Source organism: Cavia porcellus, unplaced genomic scaffold (assembly GCF_034190915.1).
Source record: "Cavia porcellus strain 051 isolate PalLab524CR breed Dunkin Hartley unplaced genomic scaffold, mCavPor4.1 scaffold_10, whole genome shotgun sequence".
Classification (NCBI taxonomy): Eukaryota; Metazoa; Chordata; class Mammalia; order Rodentia; family Caviidae; genus Cavia; species Cavia porcellus.
The window spans coordinates 43,732,273-43,752,392 of record NW_026947493.1 but is presented as its reverse complement, the minus strand read 5'-3'; the positions used below and the strand labels follow the sequence as shown (position 1 = coordinate 43,752,392).

The following is a 20,120-nucleotide window of genomic DNA, read 5'->3' as shown; positions in this document are numbered from 1 at the left end:
GAAGAAAGAGTTACCCAGGGATGTTAGTTCAGTGGTAGAGCACTCACTCAGGCCCTGGCTTCAGTCCACGGTGCTCTAGTCATCGTCATCATCATCATCATTAGGGTAATTTGAAATTTAAATTAACCTGCAGTCAACAACATTTGATGTGACTTACCATACCAAATGACCACTAAATTGTGGAAGTGGAGGAAAATTTAATATGGTAGCAAAAGAGGTTGATAGCAGACTGTCACTAGACCCTAGCATAAGAAGCTAAAAGTATAAGAGATACATATAGAAGACAGAGAATATCAAGTTAATATGATGTCTACAGAAAACCTACTAATCAGAATAGATTTCTTCATGCAGATTCTTGGATCTATATCCAAATTCTTTTCAGTTATATAGAACCTGTAACTTACCAAGTATTTTCCTGTAAATATCATTGGAATGACGAAACAGTATTGAGTTGTAGATGTTCCTTATACTCATATTTCATATTGATAGTGCTTTGGAAAACAGCTGAAATTTGTATCTTCCATTATGACTTTCTCTTATTTATGCATACATGCCATGTTGAAGACCAAATTCAAGGCCTTGTGCATGCTAGGTAAACGTCTTATCACTGTACTACACTCTTCTCCCCCCATTATAATTTGATTACAACTTGTTTTTTGAGACAAGTTTTATTTGTAGTTTAGGCGGGCCTTGAACTCATTGTGTAACCTGGGCTGGTCTCAAATTTGTGACAGTCCTCGAGGCTCAGCGTCCCAAGTGTTGAGTGAGTACATTTTTTTCTTAAAAATCTGTTTTTTAAGATGGGGTTTTTTAACTAGGGTTGGTGGCATGTGCCTGTAAGCCCAGCTACTCGGGACGCTGATGAACGAACAGGAGAATCACAAGCTTGAGGCCAGCATAGGGAACTGAGACCTCTCAAAAACAAACACCAGAGATGGGGATATAGCTCTGTGGTAGTACACCTTGGGGTTCAATCCCTAGGATCTCAGAAACAAACAAATTGAGTTTTGCCCACTCAAAAATATTTGATTGGAATAATGAATGAAAAATTCATATGTTCGAAACATGGGGCATTATAGAGCATGACAGGACTGGAATAGGTCTGAGAGAAGCTTTTTATATAACATAAGGATAACATGAGGTTGTAGTTAGGAAGAACATAGAAAGGTGCTGAATGATGAGGTGAGAAAGTATCACAAATAACCTTTTCATTGCACTTACAAACCATGTATATTATTTAAAAGGTGTAAAGTTTCATTACTTTGTGCATGTGGGAAATAATGTTCATTAATTAGCTATTTTCTGGTACAAAGGCAAATGAGTGAATTTTGCTATATGTGCTTGAAACAACCTAATGTTTTATATGTTAAATTCTGTTATCATGAGCTCTAGTTTTACCACAGTTAAAAACTGATATAAAGACTGAATAGCTTTTGCTGTCTTAATTACTAAACATTTATTGAATGTCTCGACTGCATCTTAAAATTATATTAGATACTAGGGAAGCTAGGGAATAGTCATACATGGTTCCTGTCTTTAGGGCGCTTATACTTTTTACGGTGGAGGAGACAGGTTTGCATAAATACATAAGTAGTAAGTAGATGCTATAGTAGTCATACGAAATTGATAGAAACCCAAAGAAAGAATTGAGTAGTTCTTTCGCAGAGTCAAGTCATGTTGGTTTTGGAGTCATGGAAAAGCTTTGGGATCATCTTAAAAAGATGATGGTGAACCTTTTAGAACTTTCAATGAATGAAGATCCTTCTGTGGCATGTGTACCAGATTTACTACCACTGTCCTAGACCTTTTCTTGGTAGATTTCAGGAGAGTATGCTATTTAAAAAGAAAAATACAGGCAGAATTATTTGCTTGAGCATGAAGATATGAGAAATCATGGCTACACTTGGGAACTATAGGAAGTTCGCATTGCTGAACTACACGAAGTTCAGTACAATTGTGGGATAGAGTCTAGGGAAGAAAGCAAGGGTCAGATCATTGAAGACTTTTTGTGCCATGCTAAGGAGTTCTGACTTTTTCTTATAGAAAGTAGGGTGCCAAGAAAAGCAGTGAAATGAAAGCAGTGGTCTAGAAAATCACTCTGTTGGCCTTGTGATAGATTGCTGGGATGCAGTGAGACCAATACATTAATAAATTGTTTCCATAGCTTCAGTGTAAAAGAAAGGTTTTGAACCTGAGGTATTAAATATAGAAAACTTTTCAGCAAAACAACAGGCATTGCTGTTTGAGTTTGACATGAAATGAGGAAAAAGAAACCATGTAAGATGGGTAAGATTTCTAATGAAGTGATTTTGAACTCTTGATACTGTTCATCAAAAATGACAGTACAAGAAAATAAGCACATGAGACAAAAGAGTTGAGCTATAAAAGGGATTGTTATGTAAAATTGAGTTTAAAGCTTTGTGGATGTGTAAGTAAAGCTGTTTAGTCGCTGGTATAAACATGAAAAAAATCTTCTAAAGAGTGTGATCTGAGCTATCTGCAGGTTTGGATGTTAGCAGCATAAGTAAAGACATTATATCCTTTTGGAGAAGAGGAGATATATATTGAACTTTCTGATAAAACTATTTTCACAGTGCTTTCTTCAAGAAACATTTAAATACCTGTTTTTTACAAATTTTGTGCTAAGCATGAGGAATATAAACATGTAAAATAAAGTCATTTGCTGTTTAGGAGAAAATTGAAGGGAATGAACACAAAATAATCTTAATCAGGTAAGTGTTGTTATAATTAGAGGAAGCTGTAGGAGTAAAGAATTATTTTGGCCTGAAAGTGTAGGAGACTTCTTAGAGGTTAAAAACTTCTTATTCCAGAAGATGCGTATTTATGTGGGAAAGTATTCTGGGAATGAAAAGGATATGCTAGGTGTGCTATGTTTAGATCACCCATGAATCTTCTTAAAAACGCAGCCAACTTCGTTGTGTTACTGGAGACTATGACTCACTAATTTTGGAAATAGACCTGGGCATTTTAGTTTTTCTTTTTAATTTTATTGTTTTATTGGAGCATACTGTAAATTTAGGGTTTTAAGGGGTGTGCGATTCCATGATTTTTAATATACAGGAAAGTTTATGTAACCTTTACCATAATCAGGATACAGAATAGTTCTAGCAACCCCCCAAACCCATTATGTTTTTATCTCTTTGCAATCATACCTGTCTTCACATACCTAAACATTGGCCATCACTGATCTGTTCTCTGTCACTATAGTTTTGTTATTTTAAGAGTGTTATTTTATATCAAGAAGCCCAGAATAAAGCCTTTCTAATTAATGAGTGAAAACTTTATAAGGCTTCAAGGCCACCTAATGGGGAATCATGATTACCACATATTTTTATATATTTGAATCATTATTTATATTGTTATGTCCTGTTTTATCTCAATCTCCCCCTTATTGTTTCAAAAAAAATTATTTAGTCATTTCTTATGTTTGTCTTAATTAAAGAAAAAATTCAAAAAATTAGGATATATAAATAGTAACTCTTTTCGATTTCCTATTAACTTGTTTTGAAGTCCTGTAGTACTCCCACGATCTTGTTTTGACTGATTAGACTCTGTTCCATTCTATATGATAGTATCAAGTTTGAAGACATAGGCAACTACTTTGAAGACAATAAGATTCACTAAGATACTCATTCTGGTTTGACTATTGTCTTCTTTGGAAGTCCTGTAATGTTTACAATGCCTAAGTTTTATTGGTCTTGTTCTCTACTGTTTTGTCCAACTTTATAATATCTAATAAGATAGACAATTCTTTTTAAGGAAACAAGGGACAACGTTGATAACCATTGTTGATAAACTTGTACTCTGTTCTACACCATGTGCTATGTCTATCCTTGGTATTGACTGACAGCTTTGTTTTGCCATATTTGACTGTATTCTTCCCCCCCCCCAAAGAAAGTAATAAGCACTAAGGAGTAATAAAATCCAAGATGTGTAAATTTTGTTGTAAAAAAGAGAGGGAAAAAAAGAAAAAGAGCTCTGACGGATATAACAGCAAGTGTGTTTGGGGGTGTTAAATAGCTGACTTTATCAATGTTTTTGGAACATTGAACACAGCTGTTTGCAGTCTCCCTGTTTGAATGTCCACCTTGTGTTCTTTGATACTGTGATTTGAGAAACTATTTTCAAGAAGATAGTGTGTAACCTACTAGCAGGTGATTTCTTACTGTTATGTTTTTTTGTTTTGTTTTGTTTTGTTTTGTTTTGTTTTGTTTTGTTTTGTTTTGTTTTGTTTTGTTTTGTAGTTCTGTATTGCATGTACCCTTACGCCGCTTTGGTTTGTTTTGTGTTTTTCTCTTTTTCCTCTTAAATAAAAAAAAAAAAAAAAAAAAAAAAAAGAGTGTTATTTTAAGAGTTCTATGTAGATCCTACAGTATGTACACTTTTGAGATTGCTTCTTTTACCTAGAATGCTTTTGAGAATCATCCAAGTTTTGCATATATTAGTACTCTGTTCTCGTTTTTTATTACTGTTTAATATTCCATAATGTGGAATTATGACACTCCTTTAAGGATGTTTGAACCTTCAGACTGGGGGACTTAAACTTTCATTTCTCTAAGATAGGTACCCATAAGTGGAATAGTTGGGTGATGTGATAAGTATATGTTTAACTTCATAAGAAATTTCCAAACTGTTTCCCAAGGCAGTTATACCATTTTATATTCCTACCGGCAGTGTGAGTTTTAGTTGTTCCATGTCCTCATCAGGTCTTAGTGGTGTTATTTTTAAATTTTAACTATTTGAGTAGAAGCATGGTAGTACCTCATTTTGGATTTTATCTTCATTTCCTTAATGACTGATGATGTTGAACATCTTTTCATGTATATATTCTCTTTGGAGAAGATCTTGAGGCTTTTGCTTATTTTAAAATTGGATCTACTTGCTTTTAATATTTTGTTCTTGTGTTGAATTTCTAGCATCATTATTACATGTCTTGGTGTAGATTTATTTTGATCATGGCTATTTGGAATTCTATAAGCTTCATTTATTTGTATGTCAAATTCTTTATCCATGTTTGGGAAGTTTTTGCCATTATTTCTGTGAAAAGGATTTTTATGTTTTGTGTTGTTTCCGGCTTTCTCATCGACTCCAGTCAATCTCATGTTCCTCTTTGCTTCATCTTGTAGCTGTTAGATTGATATTTTTCATAGTTTCTTGTTATTTTTAAGATATCTTTCTTTTCCTATCTTCTAGATGTGCTGTTCTGTCTTCTAGATGTGCTATTCTGTCCTTGCCTTCATTCATTCAGTCTATTGTGGATACTTTCAGCAGAGTTTTTAATATCCTAGATTTCGGTTCAGATCTGTTTCATTGATTCCATTTCTTGTCTAAATTGGGCATTCATGCTTTACATTGTTTTCCTGAGCTTCTCTCTTTTTTAAAAATGTGTTTGCTTTCATGTGTTTCATTTTGATCATTTCTTTTTGCATCTTAGAATTATTTTTTCTGTGGCCTCTTACATTTGTTCTTTCAATTCTGCTGCTATCATTTCAGAGAGTTCTAGTAGTTAGCTTCTGATTTCCTCTGTCTCTGTGTTATGAACTTACCCTGGGTGAGCTGGTTGTTTGGGGTTGCATTTTGCTTGTTAGTCTTGTCATTTTCTATTTTTATTTTACTTTATTTTCTGTGTTGATGCTTGTAGATTTCTTAAGTTAGACAGCTTTTATCCCTGGTGTTTAGGCTTTCCAAGGAAATGTCTGTTCCTCAGGATGTCTTTTAAATGTAAGTTGTTCTTGTTCTTTAATTCTATCCTAAGAACATACTTTCCCATTATATTAAGAATGTTTAATTGCTGTTTGCATGATTTAGGGCTCATTGCTTTGGTACTTGACTATGGTGATGGTTACGATCCCTTACAGTCACAGTGTTGTCATACGGAGGAGAAAAACTGATTATAATAGGGATGACTTCTCGGTTGAAATAGTACAATTAGCAATAAAAACTGAAGCATAGCCTGGCTGCTGACAAACTGTGGTAACTACTAACCTAATATCTTTAGCCATAGGAGCAAGCTCTACATTTATACAACATAATCCAATTTATACCAAGAACTTGTATGCGGTGATTTTTCACTTAGTAAAATGACTTTATCCTGTTGTATGGGGGTTTAAGAAGGATATGGGCAATATGGAGAGATGAATGAGGTTAAATATAGTATTTCTCAGATACCAATATGCACTATATTAACTCATGTTAATTTCTCACTTTTTAAAAAAAATTCTGTATTATTTCCTTTTTTCTGTTTTGCTTTTTAAAATTAAAAAATATATATAGTACGGGTAAAATATAAATAGTACGGCATAGGATGATCATCTGAAATTATTGCATAACTATAGTACATGAGAGAAGGATTGGAAGAGAAAGCCTAGGAATACTGAAGGGAACCAGAAAGAGAAAAGACAGTGTTTACTCACATGAAAGTATCATAAAATCAAGTGAGATAATTAACAGTAGAGCAGAAAAGGATGAGAAAAATAAGACAAAAGTTGAGATCTAATCATGAAAGAAAAAGAAAACACAGGAAACAAAAATAACCACACACACCTAAAAACAATAAATATATGGAAAGAAAAACAAAACGACAAAACAGAACAAAGCAAAAAAGAGAAAGAAAATGAAAAAAGAAGAAAAAGAAGAGGGGCAGCCCTACTCACCTGCTTCTATTCTGTATGTCTCTGTTTTCAAACACAGTGCTAGTTCAACTAACTTACTTACTGCCTGGTGGCTTGTATTGTTGGTGTTGCTTCTGATTATTTCACTCTGCTAGTCCTGCCTGTCCATCATTTGTCCCTGGCTGAGGGGTCCTACAGTGTGACTGGCTTTCTGGGTTGCTGGGTTCCACCTGATGGAGGCAGGAAGGACTGACCTCCAGAACTCTTGCTGGGTTTCACCTGGGTCTTTGGATCCAGTCCTGGCAGTGGAGGAAGGGAGTCACAGATCTCCGGGCATCTTTCCACAGGTCACCTGGGTCCCTGCAGCAGGGAAGAAGGAGCTGATCTCAGGGTATCTTCTCATGTAGGTTACCTGGGTTCTGGCCCTTGGTAGGTTTTTATTCCTGCCTCAATTTGCTTGTTATTTATTGTTTACCATTTTCATGTCTTCTTGGTTCAATTTTGGTAATTTATGTCTAGGAATCTGTTTCAAGATTCTCCAGTTTGTCAATGTACAGTTTTTCATAATAATTACTAACAATCTTCTTGGATTTTGGCAGTGTCCGTTATGTTCCACCCTTTACATTTCTAGTTGTTTGATGTCTTATGTCTCGTTTTGATACATTTGGCTAAGGGTTTGTCTGTTATTTTAACTCCTTTAAGGAATCACCTCTTCATTTATTCTTAGTATTGTTTTTTAGCTTTGATTTCATTAATTTTCATTTGGATTTTGTGATTTCCTTAAACAAGGTTTCTGTTTGAACTGTTGTTTTTATAATGCTTTTGACTGCTTTGAGTATTTGGGTTGATGTTGTCTTAACTTCAACAGGTACAACAGGAAGTATAGCTTTACTGTGAATTTATGTAATTCTCTACATTGTCACCAAAGGGCTGGCATGCTCCCTCCCTCAGACTGCTCCTTCCTCAGAATGGCATGGTTGTCAGGTTTAGGGCAAGGGATGGGATACTCCGGACCACTTCCCCTTTTTCCACCCTCTAAACACTAGATTTTAGTCCCAGCTAGGTTGTCTCTTCGTTTATCATCTCATATTGAACTTTTTTTTTTGCCCCTACTCTCCTTTAGCACTGCATCAGAGGTACTTAGGAATTTGGAGATACTCACTGTTGCTGGCTCCGTTTGTACTTTTTTGTCTGTTCTGTTTAATTGTGAGAAAGATGTTGAAGTCTTAAGCTATAATAGCAGATTTGTTTGTTTAATTTTATAATAGCAGATTTGTTTGTTTCTTTAATTTTATGTTTAGCGTTATGTATTTGAAGTTCTTTTGTTTAACAAATACATATTAGAGTTGATATGTGTTCTTGATGTCCTGGCCTTTTGATCCTTATGAAATGGCTTTTGTTTAATCATTTTTTTGTGTGTCCAATTCTATTTTTTGTATTAATACTGTTTGTCCATGTTTACTTTCTATTGTTATAAATTTCCATCTACTTTAACCTGCATAGATATCATTATACTGTGTTTAAAATTAGGTTCGATAACAGGCAGTAGTTTACCCTTCCCCAAGATTTTGCTTTTCAGTTTCAGTTATCAGTAGTCAGCTATAGTCTAAAAATATTATATGAAAAATTCTGGAAATAATTTTTAAGTTTTAAATCTTGTACTCTCCAGCCTCATCCCATTTGGGCAAATACTGTCCTTTTGTCTGGTTCTGTAATAGAACACTTGTCTAACGTGAATGAAGCCCTGTGTTCAAATGATAGCAACACACAAACATGAGTTCTATGCCTTGTCAACAGTGTTGACTTGGTTGAACGTAACGGAAAGGAATGAAACTTTGTGTTTTTCAAAGCACTTTTAAAATCTGTTCTTTTTATGCTAATTCACAATGACCCATTTCCTTTGTTTTTAATTTCCTATAAATATTATAGGGCTTGTGTTTCTAAGAGGTTAAGATTTTTATTAAAGATAATTCTGAAGGGTTAGAGCTATTGATGTTTAGAAAGAAAATAGTTACTAAAATAATTCCAGTACTAAAATTTAAGGACTTTCTTTTAAGTTTAAAGAGAGTAAAACCAAACAAAACAAAACAATAAAGCCAATCAAAATAAAACAGTGAATGTGGTACAGGATTTCAAAACAGAATAATAGAAAATCAACAATGGCTACTGTAATATTTTTTGTTATCTTCAAAGTTGCTGCCCGTGTACCATCAGACATAATACAATCAAATGAAACAGAACAGAATAAAACCAATCAAAGTAGAGCATCGAATAAAACAAAAAATGAAACGAAACAAAAGAAAATAGTGAGAAGGGTATTGGATTTCAAAAACAAGATAGAAAAAAAATCCCCCATATTTGATATATTTGCCTATAGCAAATAATCTTAATCGATGCTCACACTTTGGCCTTAGGCCTGCAAAGTCAATCAAACAGAACAAACATTAAGTTGTTTCTACACCTCAGTTGCTAACAACCCAGCCCATGTTCTCCAAATCAGCTGATTGCTTACATGGAGTGGAGGGGTGTTCTTGTCTCCAGTTTGTGCACCATTTGACTCACAAGAAGGGTGAATTGGCTTACTCCTCCCAGACTCAGCATGGCTTATGCCAACTCATGGGAAGGGCTAATTGGCTTGTTTCTCCTCCTGGGCCCCATGTGGCTTGTGCCACTCATGGAAAGGGCCTTAAGAGCTTATGTTATGTTATGTTATGTTATGTTATGTTATGTTATGTTATGTTATGTTATGTTATGAGGCAGGGTCTTGCTATGTAGTTCAGCAAGGCATTGAACTCACTTTGTAGTCTGGATACCCTCAAACTCAGGACAGTCCTCCTGCTTCAGCATTCCAAGTGCCAGGATTATAGGTGTGCATTACCACACCCAGTTAGTGGCTTTTTAAGGGGCTGTTACTATGAAGTTAAAAATGCTAAGTATCACTGTATCACTGAAAAAAATCAAGCCTCTGATTATTATCATAGTACAGCTCAAAAGTGATAACTTCTCGTTGTATCCAGTACTGTTTGCATTGGCTAGTGTTTAATAGAGCATTGTTGGAAATATTTAACTGGTTCTGTCAACTTTCTGTTACTGCAGCAAAATATCTGAGACAATTAACTTGTAAAGAGAAAAGATTTCTTTTGGCTCACAGTTTTGGAGGTCCCAGTCATGAACGATTGGCCCCATTGTTTTGGGCCTGAGGCAAAATATGGTAGGAGCACATGGCAGAGTAAAACTGCTCATTCCATGGCTAGAAAACCACAGAGTTGTGGATAAGGCCAGGGTTATACTGCTCTCTAAGTGACCTAAAGATGGCGCCCTGGACCCTCCCATTTCAGAGATTCCATCATTTCCCAAACCTTTATCAGGAGACTTTGGGCTACATTCAGCACCTCTGGACCACAGCAGTAGTTTACTTGATTTATGACTTTAGTGGAAAAGGGGTTTGTTTTGTTTTTTTTAAGGCAGGATCTTACTATGTAATTCAGGGTGGTGTTGAACTCACTATGTAGTGGAGGCTGGCCTTGAACTCTCAATGATCCTCATGCCTCAGTCTTGCAATGCTGGAATTACAGGTGAGCACCACTAAGCCAAATTTCGAAAAGTATTTTACATTTAAGCATTATGTATTTTTTATTTTGAGTGTGTAGCTTCTTAATTTGATCCTTTTAAAAAATTCCTTCTGGTGTTTTTCTTTAATAATTAATAGTTTATTTCTTTATTCTGCTATTGAAAGCTAATCTGAGCTGTTTCCAAGCTCTCAAGTCATTAAAATACACAATTTCAAAGACTGTGTTATCGGATATTTAATACGTGTAAGTTATAAAAGTGAAAAGAAATGGCTTTTTAGCATACACTTAAAAGCTAGTGTAAGAAGTTTATACTTATAATAAATGGATGTGAATATATTAGATGAAACCAGCTATCTTATATTTGTTTCTTTTAACTACTTTATAGCAATGATCATTAAATGTATTTGTACATTACAATCTCTTGGAACATGTGTTGAACAAGACTGCCTGCAGAATTTTGAGCCAGTAGTTCTCGACCTAAGATCTACTGTTCTGATAACTTCCAGTCATTGTCCATGCTGCTGCCATGAAACCTCACTTTGAAAACACTTTGCTTTATAGTGTATTTATCCTGTTAATCATAGAATGATTTTTTTCAGTTCAGTTGTATCAGTTAATAGAAGTTTTAATCTTAAATGTAGCGCAGCGTAGTGGGTACTTGTAGTTTAAGACTAGAGAAACTTATTTCTGGATCATTACTTACCAGCTTTCTGACATCAGAATCAGCCATTATTTAATCTGATCCTTTATTTTTCTCATCCATAAAATGTCCTAGGAGAATGAAAGTACATAATGTATGGGAAAATGTTCTACATTGTGTGTTGCCACTCACATGTAAATTGGCATTTTTGTCAGTTTGTTTTAAAATACTGTACTTTATAATACTGTTACCTCTAGTACTTTGATAAATTACTATTCTCTCTTTATTGCCCCCTGTCCTTTTCATCCAATTGGATTTCATCCAATCCAATCAAATTCATTCAATTTTTAATATTAGTGTCTTTCAATTCAAGTAGCTTTGAATGAATTTGAAAGAAAATTTATTAAGATGAATATGACCAGTCTTTGTGGGACTGAAAAAAACACAAACATTTTGCAAGACCATAAATATAATCCTCCAAGCTTTCTTAACACTGTGATACTTGGTTCACAAACCTAATTTATCCTGTATTTCTAGAAAAGATGGCCTCATTTGTGCTCATGCAGGAAAGATAGCTGCAGTCTTCTTTGCTATCCAGTGCAGAATTTGCAAATAGAAAAGGAAATTCTGCCAAACCCTTCTGTTTGTTTATTTATTGTCTTTTTTGAGACAGTGTCTCTCTGTGCAGTTCAGGCTAGCCTTGAGCTTGCTTTGTAGCCTAGGCTGGTTTCGAACTCACAACAGTCTTGCCTCAGCCTCCTGAGCACTAGGATTACAGGCGTGAGCCACCACGCCTGGCTAAACACTTCTGTTTATGAACCAAATTGTTTACAAACAAAAATGTTTACAAGTTAAGGTACCACGCTAGTAGAATTTTGATTCTTGGTTGGCCTTTAAATTTTATCAGAACATTAAAGACTCATACTGTGGATTGTAGATGCTCTGGGAAATTAAGAAAAGTAGTGAAATTACTGTTACTATCATATTGTAATTTAAAACATGAGAATTACTGAATTTTTCTCATAAATTATCTTATCAAAAGAAGTTTGAACAGCACTTGCCTTCTTGTCATGTAAATTGTAGTGAGGAGAAGGGAAGAGGGAAAGTGAAACACTCACCCCAAGGAGAGTGAGTGGAGATACTGTGGTATCATGTTAACTAGCAAAGAAACATTACATTCAATAAAGCTTACATTGGATGTATTTTACTAGTTAAACATGAGCTTTTTTAAGAACATGGAATCATACAGTACATAAAGGCTATCATAGACTGCTTTGAATCATTCTGTGTTAAAACACTATTCAGCACTTTCTCTGCAAAGGAAAGGTGAAAGGATATTATTTAGATACTTAAATAAGATAAGTGTACACAAATTTTATTGAGAAAGTTTATTTTATAATACAGATCATATAAGAAAATGAAATTCTTTCATGGAGATAACATTCCTCTTTCCTGGGGTTCAAAGTTATTTTTCTATAATCTTGTCAGTTGCAAATGTTCAGCTGTAAAACCATTGTTAAACTCATGACCCATTACAAAAACAAGCAATGGGCTGTTGTCCAGTCATGTTTGAGAATATAGTGGATCTTTGAAATCCTCTAATAGTAAGGGTCGTTTTTCATGGTCACGCGATTACTAAGTATTACAGATGGTATCAAGAGGTTTTCAAAATGTCTCACTTCTTCTCATTTCTATTATTGAAACTTAACCAGAATACCCTGTTCCCTGATCGTTTTATAAAAGAGAATTCACTTTATTAAAAAACTGCCACCTCCACATCTCTACCTGCCTCAGATTTTTTAAAAATTATACCTGTTGTGTAGTAAGTGACTCACCTTCTGGAATAATAATATTAATAATAATTTAAATTGAAAAGTACTGCTTTAAAGTTAATTTATGAAGATTTAGGATAGTTGGTAGGGCATTTTTTCTTATACATATTTTTAAAGTAATTTAAATAATTTTTGATTGTACTGGTGAACTGTGCAGTTTTATTAGCCAATATTACAGATCTTAAATTCTAGGCTTGTGAACCTTTATTAGGTAGTATCTTATTGCTGGAAACAATAATTTTGTACTACCACTCTTCTAATCCAATCATTGGTAAAATGGAAAGGACTTTAGTTCATGGAGAACTAGACTGCAATACTGAACATCAAATCCCAGCAACTTACTGTAGATAGTGAATAATGTGTTCTGTATAAAAGTGTATGTTGGGCTGGAGATTTAGCTCAGCGGCACAGTGCCTGCCTTGCAAGAGCATAGTCATGAGCTTGCTCACTGGTACAAAAAAAAAAATTATGTGTGTGAAGTTTTTTGGTGTTACTGGGAATTGTACACAGGGCCTTGTCCATGATAGGCAAATGCTGTACCAGTGAACATTGCATGTGCTGACTCTCACCCAACTGTATATATTTTATGCATGAATTGTATAACAGGATAATTTGGCAGTCACTTTATAGAGAGCTTAATAAACTGGTACATAGAGGAGCATAACAAATGATATTTTTAATTATTAAACGTATTGGCCAGTAATTGTTTATAATTCCCACATTTTGCTGTGGCATGTATACCTCAGTAAGCAGTCATTGCTTACTAGAGAAACATTTAATACAAGTTATGCAAATACGGAAGAATTTATAAGATAGGCTTACAGTGGCCACCCATAGAATCAGATGTGGAAGAGTGCAGAAGGTCTGTCTGCACATTGGGGATCTGAAGGACACTGCAGTGTCCCATGTGAGTCCATATGAGGGGCTGAAAAATGTGTGCTGGAAGCCAGGAGACAATGCCCAAAAGTAAAAACAAAGACTGGTACTCCTCCAAAGAAACAGAAGCAAGCCTTCTTTTTTAATTTTCCTCTTACAGCATTCTGTCGCTAATTCTCCTTATGTCAGGTCTTCCACACCCAGAACTATGCTGAGCCAATTTAATTTGCATTTCTTAGATACAGTCAACCATTGCAAAAGCTCTTGAAGTTTGCTATCACTGTCCTATGTAATAGAATAGCTAATAAAACAATATACAGTTTGATTACCTACTATTGAAACCTGATGACACTTGATTAGTCACACACCTGAGCCATACAGCCCTTAGACAAGTTATGCAGCCTCTTCCTCAATTTCCTAATCTTTAAATTGAATATATGGAGCCTGAGATACAGCTCAGTGGCACAGTGCCTGCCTGGCAAGTGCAAGGTTCTGAATTTGATTCACAGTACCAAAAACAAAGAACCATATATATATACACACGATATGATAATTCGTAACTTCATGGGGTTATTCTAAGGGTTAGGTGTCTTAATACCTATGAAATATGATGATCCATATAAAGTTATTACATGTCCAAAGTAACAGTGGTTAGCTCACTGTATTTGAAGTCTTCCTAATTTCAAGTAGATTTAGTCAATTAAGAGGAGTCCCTAATATATCAATTAAGTCTAAGGTTCTTCTATTATAAATTGGACTTAACCTAACTTAGTTCATTCCTTATAGTATTATACCATGAATAGTGAAAGGACAAGTTCCCCTGTGTGTTTTTACATTGCCATGTATAGTTATGAATAGGAAAATTAGTTAAATGTCAGCACATACAAACATATTCAAGAAATTCTAGTTCTGGCCTGATAACCTACCTCAGACATGCAAGAGTGAATTTAGGGCTTTTTCTCCCCCATACCCAACAAGTGTCTTACATTTTGTGACTTTAGTATAACATATTGTACTATATAGTATTTTGATCTCAAAACCTCTGGTAAATAGTTACTTGACAAAAGGAAATCCTCTGAGAAAAGGGAATGCTTTATGAATTTAAAATCTGTGGTTAATTTACATTCTTTGTATAGTTTTATATTATTTGTATAATATAGTTAGGTGAAACAATTTAAGCATCTAATTTTTAAAAAAATTTACATTCTTCCTTTTTGTAGAAGTCTCAGATGAGTTATAAAGCCTGTTAATGGTCTTGCTGTTGTCAAGGTTTCTCATGTATGTTTCTTTCTTTTTTTTTTTTTTTTTCTCCTACCAGAGGAAATAAAAGCTGAAACTGAAAAACAGAGGTTTGTGGACTTTTGTTCTTTAATAAAAATAATTTACAAACTTGTTAATTTTAGCAAAAACAATAGTCATTTATAGTTGTGGTATGACAAATATTCTGTGTATGATTTTTTTATAGTAAAATTAATGTTTTTAAAAACACTTGAAATGTTAATATACTTATCAGTATGAAATAATCACATGTAAATAAATTTAGAAAGATATTTCTAAAATACCATGAGGTTATGCTTTAAAGTATTTTCTTAAAAACTTTGATTCACATCTAGAAAAAATACTAGACTTCTTGATAATGTTAGCCTCTTTAGAATTGAATTACTCAAAAATGTGTAACCTAAGAATAAGTAGGAATCCGATTGCCTTAAATGTATGACACCAAATTTAAGTGGCAGTGAAATAGTTATATAACATCTTAAGATATTTGTAAAGGTATTTAAAAAAATTCTACATTTTGCAAGTGTTTATTTACAACTCTAGCCATTATTTTTTAATCTTGTGGCAAGTATTTTAAATTTTGCAGACTGTTTTCCTCAGAATATGGGAAAATACAGGACTTAGCAAGGTTCCTTTAAAACAAATTCTGTGTTTCTAAAGAGTTTATCATTGCTATGATAAATGTGATGTTTTAATCAGACTTCCTTTTCATTTAGTCCTCCTCATGGAGAAGCAAAAGCTGGATCAAGTACTCTTCCACCGGTGAAATCAAAGACAAATTTTATTGAAGCAGACAAGTACTTCTTACCCTTTGAGTTAGCATGCCAGTCCAAATGTCCCCGAATAGTCAGTACATCACTAGATTGTTTACAGGTGTGTATAAAGTATTTTTTTTAAATCTGTCTATTTTTAATGTGTTTTTAGAACACTATTCATGGTTGATGACTCAGACATTTTCATAAAAGCTTTGATTATTCTTTTTTGAGGTAAGAAACCAAATAGTTGCTAATATTCTAGACAATAGTGCAAAAAGAGGTTTCCAGTTTAAAGGTTAGCAAAATTACCATCTTAGTGAGAATCCCAAAATTTTTACTAAGGTTATCAATAATAAACGTATTGATTTGGTCTCTTTTCATCAGTGGAATGCAAGAATGGTAATATTTTTCATCTACTGCTGACTTTATGCACATCATAATTTAGAAGTAATTTTACCGAATGCCTGCTACTTTATACAAAATAGGAGTTAATATTGTTAGCTTAATATTTCACTGCTGGACCTCAGCTATATCATTCATTCATATCCCCTCCCCCACATCTCCATTCAAGACAAACCTCCAGATAGAGGGGTATTTCTTTTTTCAGATGTTCTGTTTATGAATTACAGAAATTTAGCTAACAGGTCATTGGTTGGGAAGAGATCATATGATTTATCTTGAAACTTGGTTAAAGATAAGCTCATCTGTTTTCTGACCTTTTTTTTTTAAATTACAATTACAGTATCTTATGTCTTCTAGGATACAATGGTCATGATGAATAAATTGATCTGTGGTTCATTGTACCGATGTATGGAAACTGGGTTTTCACCAATTTGATTTAATTTGGAAAGAGATCTGATGTATTTGAAACTGTTAAGATGTTTTCACAAAAACTGTATCCAAAAAGTCTTCTTTATAGAAAGCAATATAGACTTCTAACTCAGAGACCAACTTATAATGCCTGAGTTTCTTAAAGTATTGCCTAAGGGTTCTGTTGTGGTCATTGTTCTATTTTTCTGATTCTAACAAATCTAAGTAATTTTGTATATTTAGAGCTAGTAAACTAAAGAAAAAGTTTGTATAGCATTTGACTTTGAGTATACCTTGATTTTTTTTTTTACAGAAAAATGTGGTATAGATTATATCTTGATATTTTTATTTAAAAATTTCTACATGTATTCAGTCATGTATTGTATTTTAATTTTCATTCATCTAGTATATATACTAGCTAACTTAATTAGAATCTTTATTTACTTTCTCCATTTCAGAAACTTATTGCTTATGGACATTTGACTGGCAATGCACCAGATAGTACAACACCAGGCAAAAAACTGATTGATAGAATTATTGAAACAATATGTGGCTGCTTCCAGGGTCCTCAAACAGATGAAGGAGTTCAGTTGCAGATAATAAAGGTAAATAATTTATAAAGTGAATTTGTTTTTTATGATCTATATTTTTCGAAAATCAGGAGCCTTTCACCTTGAAAATCTTAGAAACAGTCATTTTGTATTCAGGCATAATAAGGCCATTTAGGTGCTTTTTATTAGACTCCACATGAGATTATATTGTTGAATATCAAGAGTCCATTAGAAGAAGGATGTTTTATTGTGTTTCTTCTTTTGAACATCCCAGTCCAGACTTCGGCTCCTAGAGACTTCGAGAGTTTTTCTGCTTTTGGCATGTTTTTCCTATATTTCTGTCCTTTAAGCTTTGCGGTAATCTTTTAAATCTGTTACTTCACTAATCTCTTCTGTATTTTAGAACCCCATATAGCTGTCCTCCTGACACACAGATTATAAGCTTTCATGATTCTCTTACACCTATCCATTCACAGTCTGCTTATGAAAACCCTGTTGCAGAAGTATACTGTAATGAGCCTGGACAGTTGAATTCCTTTAGAGAAAAACTGTTATAAATTTTAGTTTTTTTTACTGTTACGGTAGTGATAGAATGCTTATATATTAGTAAAGTTTTTAACATACTATACTACTTAAGAAATTGCTTACATATATATATATATGTATATAAAATATTTCATTGTGTAAATTTAATCCCTTCTGAGCCTATTTCATAGTTCTATTTACTTCACAAGTGATATAATATCTGTATTACTAAAAATCTGTCCAGTCATTTTGACCTATCATTTACAGTTTCATGGCATTGGGTTTAATCAGAATATATATTCATTAATGCTGAATGCATTGTGCAGAATAAAGAGCACAAAAGATAGGAATGTTTGCACTTGAGAAATTTCAAGTAACCTAATATGTGAAATACAAATGAAGTTGTTTACTTTATTGAAGGATTCACCTTAGGATTATTTTAAGTGCTTTATTTTAAAGATTTCTTAACACCCTTAATAATAACAATAGTACATTTATTAAGTATAGCGAGTAAAAAAGATATCAGGAAAATCTGGAGACAAGACAGTTTTCATCCTCCAGAGTAGACAATCTAACTGAACAGATGTATGAGACATATCTATGCACTATTAGATGTAGTTGCTGAGAGTTCTAATAAATTGAGTATTTACATTAATGAACCTTGAGTTAAAACATAATACTTACATGGTTTTCTAATGTTTTGGGGTCAAAACTACTGCCAGGATGAAGAAAGTATCAAATATTTTAACAACTAAAGGTATATTCAAGACAGGTAGAAACTCCGTATGTACTACCTGAAAGTGATCTAAGCACTTTGATTCTCATATGAAAATACTCATATATTTTGTGCTGAAACTGTGCAGAAAGTGGCTTTAACTTTACCCTCATCCTTTTCTAAGGCTTTACTTACAGCAGTAACATCACAACACATAGAAATTCATGAAGGAACAGTACTTCAAGCTGTGAGAACATGTTACAATATCTATCTAGCAAGCAAAAATCTCATCAACCAGACAACAGCCAAAGCTACTCTTACTCAGATGCTAAATGTTATATTTGCACGCATGGAAAACCAAGCAGTAAGTAATTTATAAAGAGATTATATGTAACAAGGATATTAAATAAGGAATTTATAGTAATTATAGTAACAGTTTTATTCCTCTAGAAAAGAGTGGCTTTCATTTACAGTTGTTATTGGAGATTTATTTTGTTGTTTTGAGATTTATTTGTTTGACTTTGGTCAAAATGCATTGCTAGTTCACAAATAGTGTGTGAAACGTTGATTGCCATCTTTGTCATGAAAGTATTTATCATTGGTATTTTTACTGAATTCAAAATTATGGTGGAGTGTAACATAGATAAGAAATCACCTAATTTGATCTATTCTGATATAAAATTATTTACTGAACCTTTAAAATACACTTCTGTCCTTAAGAAATGTGTTTTTTCGTCCATATATTAAAGGCTGTGATTGCCTTATACTTGAACTGCTTTAATGTGGTTGGTAATAGATTACAACTTGAACTGATTGGAGATTCGAGATTTTTGTTTTGCATTGTGTTGATATATTTTATTACTTTGGTCTTCATAATTAAAAACTAGCTTCCAATATGGCATTATTTTAAAGAGACAAACATAAAAATAAAAATTTTGACACAGGATAGTAGGATAGTAACAAAAATTAATTCATTGCACATTGTTATCCTCCTAGTAGTACTTCAGAGTATAAGATATAGGCAAGAAATCTTGTCCAAACAATATTAGGACAAACCTTTCTTTTCAGTGAACCAAGAGAAACTGTGTAACTATCTTTAACTATCTTGTATATGCGTTTAATTTTTTCTTTTCCCATCCATCTTTTTCCCTTTTCCCCATCCCATTTTCTCTTTTTTGTTGCACAGTTTTGTCCCAATTCACAATATCTATTGGATCATATGTATATTTTGGATCTTGTTTACTTGTTTAGCTTCTTACCCTAGAGAGACAATATGATATTTGTATATGTAGGTCTGATTTATTTCACTTATAAGTAGGCTCTCAAGTTGCATCCATTTACCCGTAAAACTCACAAGGTTATCTATCCTTTATGTCTGAGTTATGTTCTACTGTATTAAAAAAAAAAAAAAACATCTTTTTAAATGTATTCCTTGATTGGTAGGCATTTGGGTTGTTTCCAAGATTCAGCTATTAAAATAGTGTTGCTATAAACAAGGTACATGTGTATCACTGGGTATAATGTTTGTAGTTTTGGGAAGATACCTAGCTGAGTTGAATGGGACCTCTATTCCTAGTTTTTAAAGAAACCTTTATACTGATTTCCACTCTGACCAGCAGTGGAGAAGGGTTCCTTTTTACCCACAGCCCTGCTAGCATTTGGTTGATTTCTTGATGATAGCCATTTTTTCAGAGTGAGGTAGAATCTCAGTGTTGTTTTAATTTCCATCTGTCAAATGACTGATGATACTGAGCATTTTTTCATATATTAATTTGCCATTTCTGTTTCTTCATCTGAATGCATATTCATCTCAGTTGCTCATTTTGGATTTGGTCTTTGAATTTTGGGGTCCTAATTTTTTTTCATTATATGTTCTAGATTTAAGTCCTTGACTGATGAACAACTGCCTATAATTTTTTTTCACTTTGTAGGTT

The 20,120-nt window shown here is 33.6% G+C and overlaps 1 protein-coding gene across 2 annotated transcripts in view; it reads left to right on the top strand.

Moving 5' to 3' along the window:
* Nucleotides 1-20,120, top strand: part of Arfgef1 (ADP ribosylation factor guanine nucleotide exchange factor 1) — a 127,810-nt gene that overhangs the window by 19,307 nt on the left and 88,383 nt on the right. For both annotated transcript variants that reach the window (XR_010050164.1, XM_063257412.1), the window contains exons 2-5: nt 14,871-14,901; nt 15,547-15,703; nt 16,854-17,000; nt 18,371-18,550. Coding sequence is in view for 1 of the 2 variants with exons in the window: in XM_063257412.1 (XP_063113482.1) it covers nt 14,871-14,901; nt 15,547-15,703; nt 16,854-17,000; nt 18,371-18,550 (515 nt within the window). In the remaining variant the exon portion in view is untranslated. The remainder of the gene's footprint in view (nt 1-14,870; nt 14,902-15,546; nt 15,704-16,853; nt 17,001-18,370; nt 18,551-20,120) is intronic.